This window comes from Podarcis muralis, chromosome 1 (genome assembly GCF_964188315.1).
Source record: "Podarcis muralis chromosome 1, rPodMur119.hap1.1, whole genome shotgun sequence".
Classification (NCBI taxonomy): domain Eukaryota; kingdom Metazoa; phylum Chordata; class Lepidosauria; order Squamata; family Lacertidae; genus Podarcis; species Podarcis muralis.
In genome coordinates this window covers 82,831,544-82,843,381 of record NC_135655.1, presented here as the reverse complement: position 1 = coordinate 82,843,381, position 11,838 = coordinate 82,831,544, and the positions used below count along the sequence as shown (strand labels likewise).

At 48.5% G+C, this 11,838-nt stretch overlaps 1 protein-coding gene across 3 annotated transcripts in view; it reads right to left on the bottom strand.

The window, feature by feature from the left end:
- Positions 1–1,510: 1,510 nt before the first annotated feature.
- Positions 1,511–11,838, bottom strand: part of GRK2 (G protein-coupled receptor kinase 2) — a 38,502-nt gene continuing 28,174 nt past the window's right edge. For 2 of the 3 annotated variants that reach the window (XM_028739464.2, XM_028739480.2), the window contains 6 exons: positions 10,820–10,886; positions 10,261–10,356; positions 8,399–8,561; positions 7,958–8,094; positions 7,589–7,723; positions 1,511–3,658 (listed from right to left, as the gene is read on the bottom strand). In XM_028739464.2, the coding sequence (XP_028595297.1) occupies positions 3,488–3,658; positions 7,589–7,723; positions 7,958–8,094; positions 8,399–8,561; positions 10,261–10,356; positions 10,820–10,886 (769 nt within the window). In that variant the 3' untranslated portion in view covers positions 1,511–3,487. The remainder of the gene's footprint in view (positions 3,659–7,588; positions 7,724–7,957; positions 8,095–8,398; positions 8,562–10,260; positions 10,357–10,819; positions 10,887–11,838) is intronic. The other variant, XM_028739474.2, reaches the window with a different exon arrangement.

Sequence of the window (11,838 nt, the reverse complement as noted above, 5' to 3'; positions counted from 1 at the left end):
GAGTTCTGTGATGGGCAGAAATTCAACAGGGAAGCTTACTCCAACATGGCTTCCTTTAGATTGTGAAAAGCTCCCCATTACACTTCTGCCTCAAACAGATGCTATTAAATTATTATCAAATGGGATAGGGATGGAATTCCACTGGGCCATGAAGGTCTTTTATGGAGAGAAAAGTATTCCAGCTGTTGTGTTAAGCTCCAGCCCAGCTGTGCTCAGTTTGTTTTGGTAAGTTCATTGAGACTCTTGTATCAGAAACAAGCAAGTCTTGTGGCACCTTCAAGAATGATTTGTTGTGGCAGAAGCTTTCATGAACTAGCACGCACGACATCAGATGCATGAAGTGTTATCCTCAGTTGACAGATAATATATACATGCACATAGCTGTAGAGGGGGAAATGTAAACAGTGGGTCCAAGAGGCTATAAAATGCAAAGGGTTGCAGCAGGTCTGTGACGTTTTTTGTGCAGAGCTCAAATGTATACAAGATAAGCACAGACTGGTGTACTCTCAGCTGCAGTCACTATAATCCTATTGATCTTTCTTTGCTGTTTATTGATGCTAGTGTTTTAAGGTGTGTGTTTTTTTCTTTTTGAGAGTTTTTGTAGTTCATGAAACCCCCTCATATGGGTTCTATGGGAAGAGTGGGGCATGAATCATTTACTATGCAATGCTAATTCAGCACTTCCATACCATGTTTGCAGGGGAGAACCACAGTCCCCATTAGGTCCAAATTGAACAGAACTGAATTTGATGATAAATTCTAATTTAGCTATTTTATGCTGGAGTATTCCTTAGAAACCTTTTTGTGTGTGTGTGAAGCATGGCAATATTGAGGATATCAGAAATGTTCTCCCACCACTTTGTTTATCCTATGGGGACAACAGAAGGACTTGGCTTGTTAGTGATGCACTATATTACGTTGGAGCTTGAGACCCATAGGAGAGAGTTGGTTGGTTACCTATTATAATGCAAGAATTTCTTGACATATTTGTGTGCTTCCTACCATAGATTCCTAAATGGATGCTTCAATTTAGAGCAGGGGTGAGGAAACTTTGCTCCGCCAGATGTTACTGAACTATAGTTCCCATCAGCCTTGACTAATGGCCATGCTGACTGGGGCTGATGGGCGATGTAGTTTAGCAACACCTGGAAGACCAAAAATTTCTCATCCTTGCTCCAGAGAAAGGAAACGGAGCACCCATATCGCCATGGAAAACACACAATCTGCATGCCTATGGTCCCAGCTTCAGTCTCCATGGTCTTGGGGCTGGATTCTGCCATAGACCAGCCTTCCCCAACCTGGTGGGCTACAGCTCCCACTATCTGTGACAATTGGTCTTGTTGACTGGGGCTAATGGAGGCTGCATTCTTAAAACACCTGGATTGGATACCAGCTTTGGAAAAGCTGGAGTTGACAACCCTGAGCCAACAACCCAACTCAATCTACGTCAGCGACACGTTTTACGCATTCTGGTGCCGAGAGCCACAAAAGAGCCTGCGTTTTTCTAAGCTTTGTGGGTTTTGGATTTTTTTTATTATAAAAACAGTCTTTTTATCCCACTCATTAAAATCACATTCAAAAATCGGCAAAAAATCCATAATAATAACCCAGAGAGACAAACCAGAGATCAATATTTACAAACACTGCAGGGAAAGGGGGGGGGGGGGCTCCCGCTCTACCCCTCCCCCTCCCAGGGCCAATCGCCTTGGGAGGAATGTGGGAGCCATGTAGCAGAACAGGCAAAAACTCATCACATGAGGCGGAGTGGGGGGGGGCATGCAGCAGAGGCAATCGCATGCGCTTGGGGCATGACACCATGGGGACGAGAGACCTGATCCCCAACCGAAAGCCATCTACCCTTAACCCCTCTGTTAAACCGCAGGTGGAGGGAAGAGGAGGAGGGGTACAGGGTCAATTCAACCTGATATTTCTCCCCATCCTGCGGGAGAAACCGTAACACTGCTAGGGGAAGGGGAGGTGGTGGGTGGGTGGGGGGAGCTGTTAATACAGAGGGATATTGGAAGGGAGGGGCAGAATGGGCCTAGTTTTTCCACACCCAGCCAGGCCCCCCCTTGGCACAAAGATATTTACAGAATCCTTCAGACACTTGGGACTTGGCACAGGGCCTCATCCAGGCCAAGCTTCCAGTGACCGCACCCCCCCCACTCCCCCCACTCCAGGCTCAGCCCAGAGAGGCCCTGAGAGCAGAGGGGCCAGGCAGCTCAGAAATCTCTTTTGGCATGAAACCTGCTGCCCCTCCCCTCTTTCCACAGCAAAGCAAGATGGGCATTTGGCAGTAGAGACAGCAGAGCAAGAGGCAGTTCTCATCCCACTCCAAGGAGAAGATTCAGAGGCAAGAGTACAGAGACTGGGCAAGCCAAATGCAAGGAGCTTGTCCAGATTCGGCCCCAGGGAGTACGACTTTTTGCAGACTCCACGGGGCCAACCGGGAAGGGCACAACAATAATCTTGAAATTTGGCACAGTTGATAAGAGAATGCCTGGGAGAGCAGGGTGGCAAAAGGCAGAGGGCAGGCCACAACTCTGAGGCGGCAGCAAGAGCAGCAGCAGCAGCCGCTGCCCCAGGTCAGGAATTCAGGATTTGGGATGGCAATTGGCGGGACCAGAAGAGGGTGGTAGGGAAGGATTCAGGACGTGAACTCAGGGACGAAGGGAAGAGAACAGAACAGGAGCAAGCCTTCATTTTTTTGTTAGACATTTTCGTTACAGTGTAAGAGTTTCAAGGCAATTCCTTATCACACTCTAGAGTGCAAACCCAGCCAATGCTGAAGGGGATTGCTTATGGCACAGTGGCTGCCTAGCCGATATTCTGTGAGTGACGGGCGGCGGGAAATACACTCTTTTGAGCTATCCCATCTATGCCAGAACCAGGGCGCCCTTTCTGCAGGGGGCCTGCTGTGGAACCGTACGCCAGAGCCTGGCGCTGGAAAGAAAAGGGGCTGGGGACACGGATTGTTGTGCCAATGCGTCTCTTCACCTCAGCTGGTGTGAAGGGACTCACTCACCTGAGAGGACATGCCCTGCCAGCCACTCCATGGGGAGCAAGGCCTAAGCCAGCAGGCTCTCTTGTGAGTGCGCTAGCGCATGTCTGGCAGCCACAGGGGAGGAAGCAGGGAGGACACAAGATGTGTGGCACACCTCAGGGCATCTCCTTCCATTGGTCCTATTTAGAGGCAGGGCTTTAATCCCAGCTTTCCTTCGTGGGGGGCAGGGGGGGTGGGGTAGACGCTCATCCACCTTGCCAACCAGGCTCCTTCCCCTCAAATGGGTATTGGTCCCCCTGTGCTGGGGGATGGGGAGAGGGAAGTCTGTCCCACACCTTCTGGATGCCCCACCCCCTCACTATAATACCCCAGGGGGCTGGGGTGGACATCACAATGATCAGCGAAAGGAGACAGGAGAGAGGGTGGGGATGGTGGACAAACCCAGCCAAATAAATTAAGGATGGGAGAGGAAGTCAAGGAGGGTCAGAGGCCGTTGGTGCTGCTGCTGCTGCGCTGGAGCAGAGGGACCTTGCTGAGCTCCACCACCGGAGAGCGCGGCTTGTGTTTCATTTTGGGCACCCTCTGCAGCAGCTGCTGGGCTTCCTGGTAGGCTTCGCGCAGCTCCTTCTTCCATTGCACCAACTCCGGATCGCTCTGGAGGAGGAAAGGCAAAGGATTAGCATGAGGGCCCCCTAGAATACAAAGGAGGCAGCTCTCAAGGCAGCAGCCATTGTTTTGCTCAGGGCAGGAGAGGGTATCAATCGCCTTGGACCTTACAATCGGCTTGGGAGTGGTGCTGCCATAACTGGTTGGTGCCCAGTTGGCACTTACTCAGGCAGGGCCTTCTGAGCGGTGGCTCTGGGTTTATGGAATACCCTTCCTGGCGAGATGCATTCATCTCCCTCATTATTAAGGTTTGGGAGCAACTTAAAAACATTCATGTTTAACCAGGCCTATGACGGCTGGAAGATACTGTTCTTGGCAACCCCTTGACATCATTAGCTGTGCAAGCATGTGATTGTTTTTAAATGTTCTAAACCACGGGTGTCAAACACAAGGCCCGCGGGCCGAATCCGGCCCGCCAGACCTCGTCATGTGGCCCGTGTAGCCGCCGCCGGCCTTCACCTTTTATTCTCGCTTTTTTTTTTTGACACAAGAAAGCCGCCTCTTCAGCGCATGCGCGGCAGCCTACAAGCCAGAGAACGTCTGCCCTCTAGCAGCGCCGGCCGTTCTACACAGGAAACCTCCACTTTACATGCATTCAGGAAACCTCCTACAGATACAACCAGCCCTTTGAGGGTGACCAAACTGCTGATGCGGCCCCCGATGAATTTGAGTTTGACACCCCTGTTCTAAACGTTGTCAGAAAACAACCACCAGACTAAAATTCTGGAAGCTGTGTACAAATGGTTAATGCTTTCAGGAATTATTTCCTAATGGCACCTCTCTGTGCCAGCCCATTAGCACCAATACTTTCTCTCTGTAGAGAAGGAATAGGAAGCCAGAGGTAAAGAGTTTCTCAGCACAGCTCCTGATCATAAGGAGCATCTTGCTGTTCACCTAGGATGCTCTTCTCCTGCATGGACCAACACTCAGGCAAAAGGCTGTTTAATCCCCACACATATTACTTGTGTTGATTTCCTCTTATGCATCACAACTGCTCAGTCACATTTGCCTGTCGCTTGGCTTGCGCATAAAAGCCAGATCTCAGGGGAACAATATAGGGCAGACTGCCAAAGCCCCTATGACTACTCATTCTGGACCAGAGAGGGCTTAAAGAGGTGCTTGCCTGTATATGGGGTCATGTGGGAGTGAGACAATGGACGCAGCCAATGATTAACCTTCCCTTAATTCAAAATATGGCCTTTGTTAAAAACATATAGATTCCTGAGTACTATAGATCTATCAACAGTGCAGCATGAGAGGGAGAAGAGGTGCCTTTGAAAGGTCAAGGCAGAGGCACCCAATTTTTGGGATACTGGCTAGGCTGCCTGCAGTAGGACCATCACAGCGACAGTGAGGGACACCTCAGCAAAAATGCAGGCTTTAAAAAATGAACTAAATAGCACAAATTCAATCGTCAATTTATTTCAGGTCTGGGTATGTGTGTGTATCCACTCTTGAGGATGGATTTGGCCCGTGGGTTAGCTATCCCTGCTACACAAACTTGCCTGGGGAAAAGAAAACCCCACTGAATTAGTGGGGCCTACTTCAGAGTAGGCAAGTTTAGGATTGCACTGCAGATGGGTTTTCCAGCAAAGGGATAAACTTCTTGCACCCACGCAAAGTCCTTGCCTCCCAATACAATAACACACGCTACTCCAACTCCTCTAGGCTTGAACAAGTTCTAAGAGAATTATGCAGCTTCAGCTATATTCTGTACATCTGATGAATACATATAATTATTCTGGTTGTAGAGAAATCTCTTCTCCTTTTGATGCAAAGCACACACCGCCCTATTTATAGTCTTCTAAAATGTGAACTAGCTTTCTTAACTGAACAGGACATTCCCCCTCCCCATAGATTGAGAAGGGGCTCCCCCTCCTCCAGTAGCCTGTAGGGGACCTCGTGACCATAGAATTCAAGAAATCACAGAACAGGAAGGGAACACAGGCCATTGAGTTAAGTAGGGAGAACAGGAAGCACAACTGTTTTACACTTCCTGTTTCTGCTCTGTCATCTCACTCTTATCTCCTCTTTTGGCTCTCCTAAGCTCCCCACACTTGCTCACCCCCTTGTGAGGGTAGACTTGAAAAGATCTGTTTCAGATTTGAATGAGAAACAAACACAAAGAGCTGCAAGATACTTGTGCCTCTGATTCATCCTACACCTGAGGGTTCAAATTTGATTCAGCTGCAAAAAAGGACCATCCACCCTTCTCCTGATCTCATCTGACCAGAACAACCTACCAAATCAAGAACACAACTTCAGAAAGGTGCTGGCCTAATACCTCCAAGTGACTAAAACAAGCTGCAAACTTCAGGAATGTAGGCAAGCCCCCTCCACTATCGATCTATCCTGGCAGGATGAAGGCACCGTGGGTGTTTCCTGTGTCAGAGAAATTTGTCATTTGTCCACCTTGGATGGAGTTGCTCTCTTCTTGAAGGGGCAGGCACACAATGTTTGAGTGCTTCTGGTACCCTAAGGAGCTAAAAGCATCTTTTACCAGCTGCATATGGTATGACAGCTATGGTCGTTAAGGAGAGCTTAATCACAGGCACTGTTGACTTCAAGACTGAATGTGGACCTTCCCATGTGCTTGATCCAGAAATTGCAGTTGGTGCAGAATGCTGCAGCATGGCTGCTGACTGGAGGAAGATCCTGCCATCATATTACACCTCTGTTCTGAGATCTGCACTGGTTGCTGATTTGTTACCATTCAAGGTGTCACTATTTATATATAAAGCCTTTAACAGCTTGGGAATACAGTGGTACCTCTGGTTACAAACTTAATTCATTCCGGAGGTCCGTTCTTAACCTGAAACTGTTCTTAACCTGAAGCACCACTTTAGCTAATGGGACCTCCTGCTGCCGCCGCCACGTAATTTCTGTTCTCATCCTGAGGTAAAGTTCTTAACCCGAGGTACTACTTCCGGGTTAGCAGAGTCTGTAACCCGAAGTGTTTGTAACCTGAGGTGTCTGTAACCCGAGGTACCACTGTAGTCGACTTTGCTTCTATCTGTGGAACTGGCACCATTACAGGTGTCACATAAAGTCCTTTGTAAGAAATTGCTCTTTCAGTGTGGCAGTACTCAACCCTTTGGAACTCCTTGCTTATTGACATCAGGCTGCATTCTTTTCAGCACCTGCTTAACATAGTTTTGTTTAGGCAAGCCCAGCCAAACATGTAGAATGTGACCTCAGCAGGATTTTTATTAATCTCAGGTACAGAAATAAGACCATGAACTAGTGTAGCATAAAAAGGTAAAGGACCCCGACAGTTAAGTCCAGTCGCGAACAACTCTGGGGTTGTGGTGCTCATCTCACTTTACTGGCCGAGGGAGCCAACGTTTGTCCGCAGACAGTTTTTCCGGGTCATGTGGCCAGCATGACTAAGCTGCTTCTGGCGAAACCACAACAGTGCACAGAAACGCCGTTTACCTTCCCACCGGAGCGGTACCTATTTATCTACTTGCACTTTGACGTGCTTTCAAACTGCTGGGTTGGCAGGAGCTGGGACCAAGTAACGGAAGCTCAGCCCGTTGTGGGGATTCGAACCGCTGACCTTCCAATTGGCACGCCCTAGGCTCAGTGGTTTAGACCACAGTGCCGTGAAATCAGGAAGCCTCAGGTTGTAATCTTGCCTCCGCCATGTATTCACTGGGTGGGGTTTTGCAAGCAAAGTTCTCTCTCAGCTTCAGCCCCCGCCCCCCGCTATGGGGACAACAATGGTCGCCTGTCTTACAAAGGCCTTGTAAGAATCACTGAGATAATGTACGTGAAACACTTCAAACAGTCAAGATGTGCTATATTATCCTAAGTCCTGTCCAGTCATCAAACATGGGAAACTGGGGGCTGCCCATCACCAATTTTTGGCAACCTCTGGACTTTCTTCTAGGAGAGGCAATGTGAGGAAAAACTCACGTCACACTGCAGGACAAACTGCTTGCCACCCCGGATCTTTAGGAGGATGCACTTTCGATCCTTTATCTGTGTCTCCTCAACAGTCTGGATCTCTTCCATGGTGAGCAGCGACTGCTGTTGTAGGGTCCAAAACATCTTTGGTCAAAGAAAGAGCCACTTATATAACCCCAGGTTAAACATGCATTCTACATCCCTCCACATAATCCCATCCCCCAGGCACTGCAATCAATGCTTAATCCTACCCCCCCCCCAAACCCATATGAGACAAACCTAGGCTCTCCCACTTGTATATAGCAAGACTCTCCACCCTCACCCCAAACCTGCCATTATCCCCTCCCCTCCTTCCTTAGAGGAAAGATCTCCTCTTACCGGGGATTCTCCTTCTCCACGCCACTCCAACCGATTTGGGAAGAGGTAGAAGTACCGCCTCTGCCACTGCGTGAGGAAAGGGTTCCCCAGTTTTGACATGTAGCCATGCATGATGCAGTCCTTGCCCAGGGCATAATCTGTGTATGGGAATGGCAAAGAGAAGAGCATCAAGGACAGGCCAAAACAAAACAAAAACCCCCCACAAGAAACAAAACAAGGAGACACCAAAGGGACCAGTTCAGGGGGAAACAACCCAAGTCATCCAGCCATGTCTTCTCTCCATAGTGGGTGTTGCAGCAAAGAGTTTCTAAAAGCGGGTGCCCTGCAAACTGGCAGGCAAAGCTGGGTGGCAATGGCGGCTGAGGAGGACTGGGTCATGGAGCAGAGCTAGCCTGAATGAGGAAACCCACTGCCACTTGTCCTACCAGCCCTGGGTCTCACCTTCCTCGTGGCCCAACTGCTTGTTCTTGGCTCTTTTGCGAGCCTCCAGCTTGTCAGTCTCGGCATTGACTGTGTCAAAGACGGTCTCTGTCACCTCCTGCTGCCAACGCTCCGAGATGGTGAGTGGAAAGTTGCGATAGAGCTCCTGGTCACTGTCCAACAGCTGGAATGAGAAGTGAGCCCTTGTTTCCAGGGTAACAGGCACAGTCCCCCTGCTCTGAATATCAGCTGCCAGGGAAACCACAGCAAGAGAGGGCTACTGCCCTCGTGCCCCCCTTGTGGGCTTCTAAGAGGCCTATCCGACTGGGAAGCAGCATGCAGAACTATAGGCCTTTGGTCTGATCCAGCAGCATTCTTCTACTGTGGAGGTTTGGGGTGAGTCCCATTTCTTCCTTTCTATCTTAAATATTTGACATGGATATTCTCTCTGGCTCTGCCTTCTGCACTTCTCCACCTTCCCAGACTTACACCGCCTCTTCTAGGCACTAAAACCGAAACTCACCAGGTTTTCCCTAATCACTTCCCAGCTGATCTCAGCTCTCTCCAGTTCTCTCCCAACCAACTCAGACACAACACCTCTCCTAACCTGCCTGCAGTGGTGGGGGGAACCATAATGCAGCTCAGGATCCCACCACCTAAAGGAGTTCTCCCCTCCAGAACAAACCCAGGTCCTGCATTCATCATCTGAGGGCATTCTGTGTGTGCTCTCTCCAAGAGAGGCAGAGAGGGTGGTGACACAAGAACGGGCCTTTTCAATGGTGGCTTCCCAAGGGAAGCAAGCTTGGCACCATCATTGTTTGCCTTTAGGTGCCAGTTTTATGTACCCAGCCCCTCAAGCCTTAATTTGGAGGTTATTTAGTTATGTCTGTTGCCTCTTTTTTGGGTCTTCCTTTTAGTGGGGTACATGCTTCGTATATTTATCTATGGATGCACATTGTAAAGTTCTTTATTGCCGTGTGTGTGTGTGATTTCTGTTCTTTACTTTGCAACTCGCTTTGGCTTAAAGTCAAGTAACTTTTCTCAGTCCGGTAAACCCCTCTACACAAAATTCTGCTTGCCCTGGTACCTAAGGCATTTGGAGAACCGCTGGATTGTTAGACACGTCTCAAAACACTCCCAAAGTTTGCTGTTCAGAACAGTAGATTTAGGTTCTAGGGGATGCAGCAATCGTATGACAAACTTCTTCCACATATAAGGAATAGCTTGGCTAAGGCTGAACATCCCCGTCTTATGTGCTATTTACTTTGTGGACTTCATTACCAAAGATGACATGCTGGCCACTACCCAAGTAGCTCTTCAAAGGTTTAAACACACGCATGGCTGTTCGCCAGGATAAATGAAACCTCTATGCTCAGAGGCAGTATAGCTCCAACTACTGAAGGAGAGAGAGAGAGAGAGAGAGAGAGAGAGAGAGAGAGAGAGAGAGAGAGAGAGAAGGGGTGTCTATCTCCATCATGCTCTGCTTGTGAGTTTCCCAGTGGTCTGTGGCTGGCCTTAGTGTCGGAGACAAGGTGCTGAACTAGATGGACTGAAGCCAACATATCAGTCCAGTAACATTCATTTGTCAAATCAGTCAGTAACATTCATTTGTCTGCGTTATCCTATTCCCTAGTAGCAGAACATAGTATTGCAGCCTACAGTGCAGTTCCACCCATTAGCGCTGCTGCTTCCACTTTGCTGCTGAAGCCCACACCGTGTATTTGTAATCAAACCTGCTCTGAGTGCCACGTTTGGAAGAAAAATGGGAGATAGATAGATAGATTTATTTATTTTTTAAGTAGATGTATATTCAAACCAAAGAGTAGAGGAGGAAGCTGCAGCTGCCCTAGCAGAGAGTAGGTTAAGGGCTGCCCCCCACATACCTTGATGCCTTTGGTGTCCTCTTCATCAAAGGAGCCAATGTCAAAAGCGTCAGCTGCATTCACCTCCCCGCGTGGTGGGATCAAGGGGGGCGGATACTGTGAAGACATGATGGGGGGAAAGTCAACCAAGGAGCAGAGGAGAGTCGCTTATCCCTTACAATTCCTTCTTTTCCTGATGGCCATCTTCAACTACCTAAAGGGCTGTCACACTGAAGAGGGAACAAGCTTGTTCTCTTCTGCTCTCAAGACTAGGTCCTGAACCAGTGGATTCAGTTACAAGAAAGGAGACTCCGACTAAACTTCAGGAAGAGCTTTATGACAGTAAGAGCTCTTCAACAGTGGAACAGACTCTCATGGGAGGTTGTGGACTCTCCTTCATTGGAAGTTTTTAAGCAGAGGTTGGGTGGCTATCTGTCATGGATGCTTTAGTGGTGATTCCTGTATTGCAGGGTGTTGGACTAGATGACCGCTGGGGTCCCTTCCAACTCGATGATTCATGATGACCGAGCAGAGTCTTTATCCCCAGCAACTCCACTGTCTTCCCAACTGCCCTGCTCACCTTTTGGAGGAAAACCATCTGCCAGTCTAGACCCTGGAAGAAGGGACTCTCCTTCACCTCAAGCGCCCTGTTGGAAAGACGGTTGCAGATTACATAGAGTTCCCTCTTCCCTTTGAGCACTGAATAGTTAGGGCAGGGGTAGCCAATGCAGTGTCCACCAGACGGTATGAACTATTACACTCTTTGGTCAATGGGGAGGGAGGCTGGGTGCTGTTCATTACTATCTCTTGTCAGCTACCTGAGTTAGGGGCTAGAGAAAAGCTTGGGAACAGCAGCTTCGTCATGAACAGCCACACAGAACTGGAATGCTGCCTTTGTGTTCATCTAACAGCTGAGCAATTTCCTTTGAAGGAAAACTTGTTTTGTTTAAAAGGACATCAGGATTTAGCTTGGCCTAACCACATCTGCAGCTCTTTTTTACCACCTAGATTAACTCAGCCTGGTGTGCCTTCTTTGCCCCCTGCAAAAAAACCCAACAACCCTGAGCTGCTCTGTTTTGTTACATCAAACAAAGGACAAGAGAGACGTCGAGCAACTTAAAGGTAGGGCTGTGCAAATGCTGCAATTCTGCAGATGCTCAGAAAGGCAGATCTGAACTTCTCAGAAAGCTGGATTCTGCACCCAGAATCCGGCTTTCAGAAAAGTTCAGGTCTCATTTTTAAGGCAGGCAAGTCTGTAGTCCTTATGGTTTTGCATATATATTTGAAAGTATGTGAGCTATGCTTACTAAAAACTCAGAACCTAGAGAAAGATGATCAGAGATTCAGGGGCGGGCAGCTTCAGAAAATGTGCAAACCTCTTATATACAAGTCAAAGAACACAGCTCTTGTTGACACAGAATTTGGATTGCCTAGCCACAGAACGCTGTTAACACAAAGTCTGCACATCACACCTTAGAGGCTAAGTGACTCATCGTAGCACAAACGTTTATAGGAAAGAGCCGACTTCATCAGATGCAGGATGTAAACAAAGCTGATTTGTCCCTACATGAGACACGTCAGTTTCTGGGTTATATATAT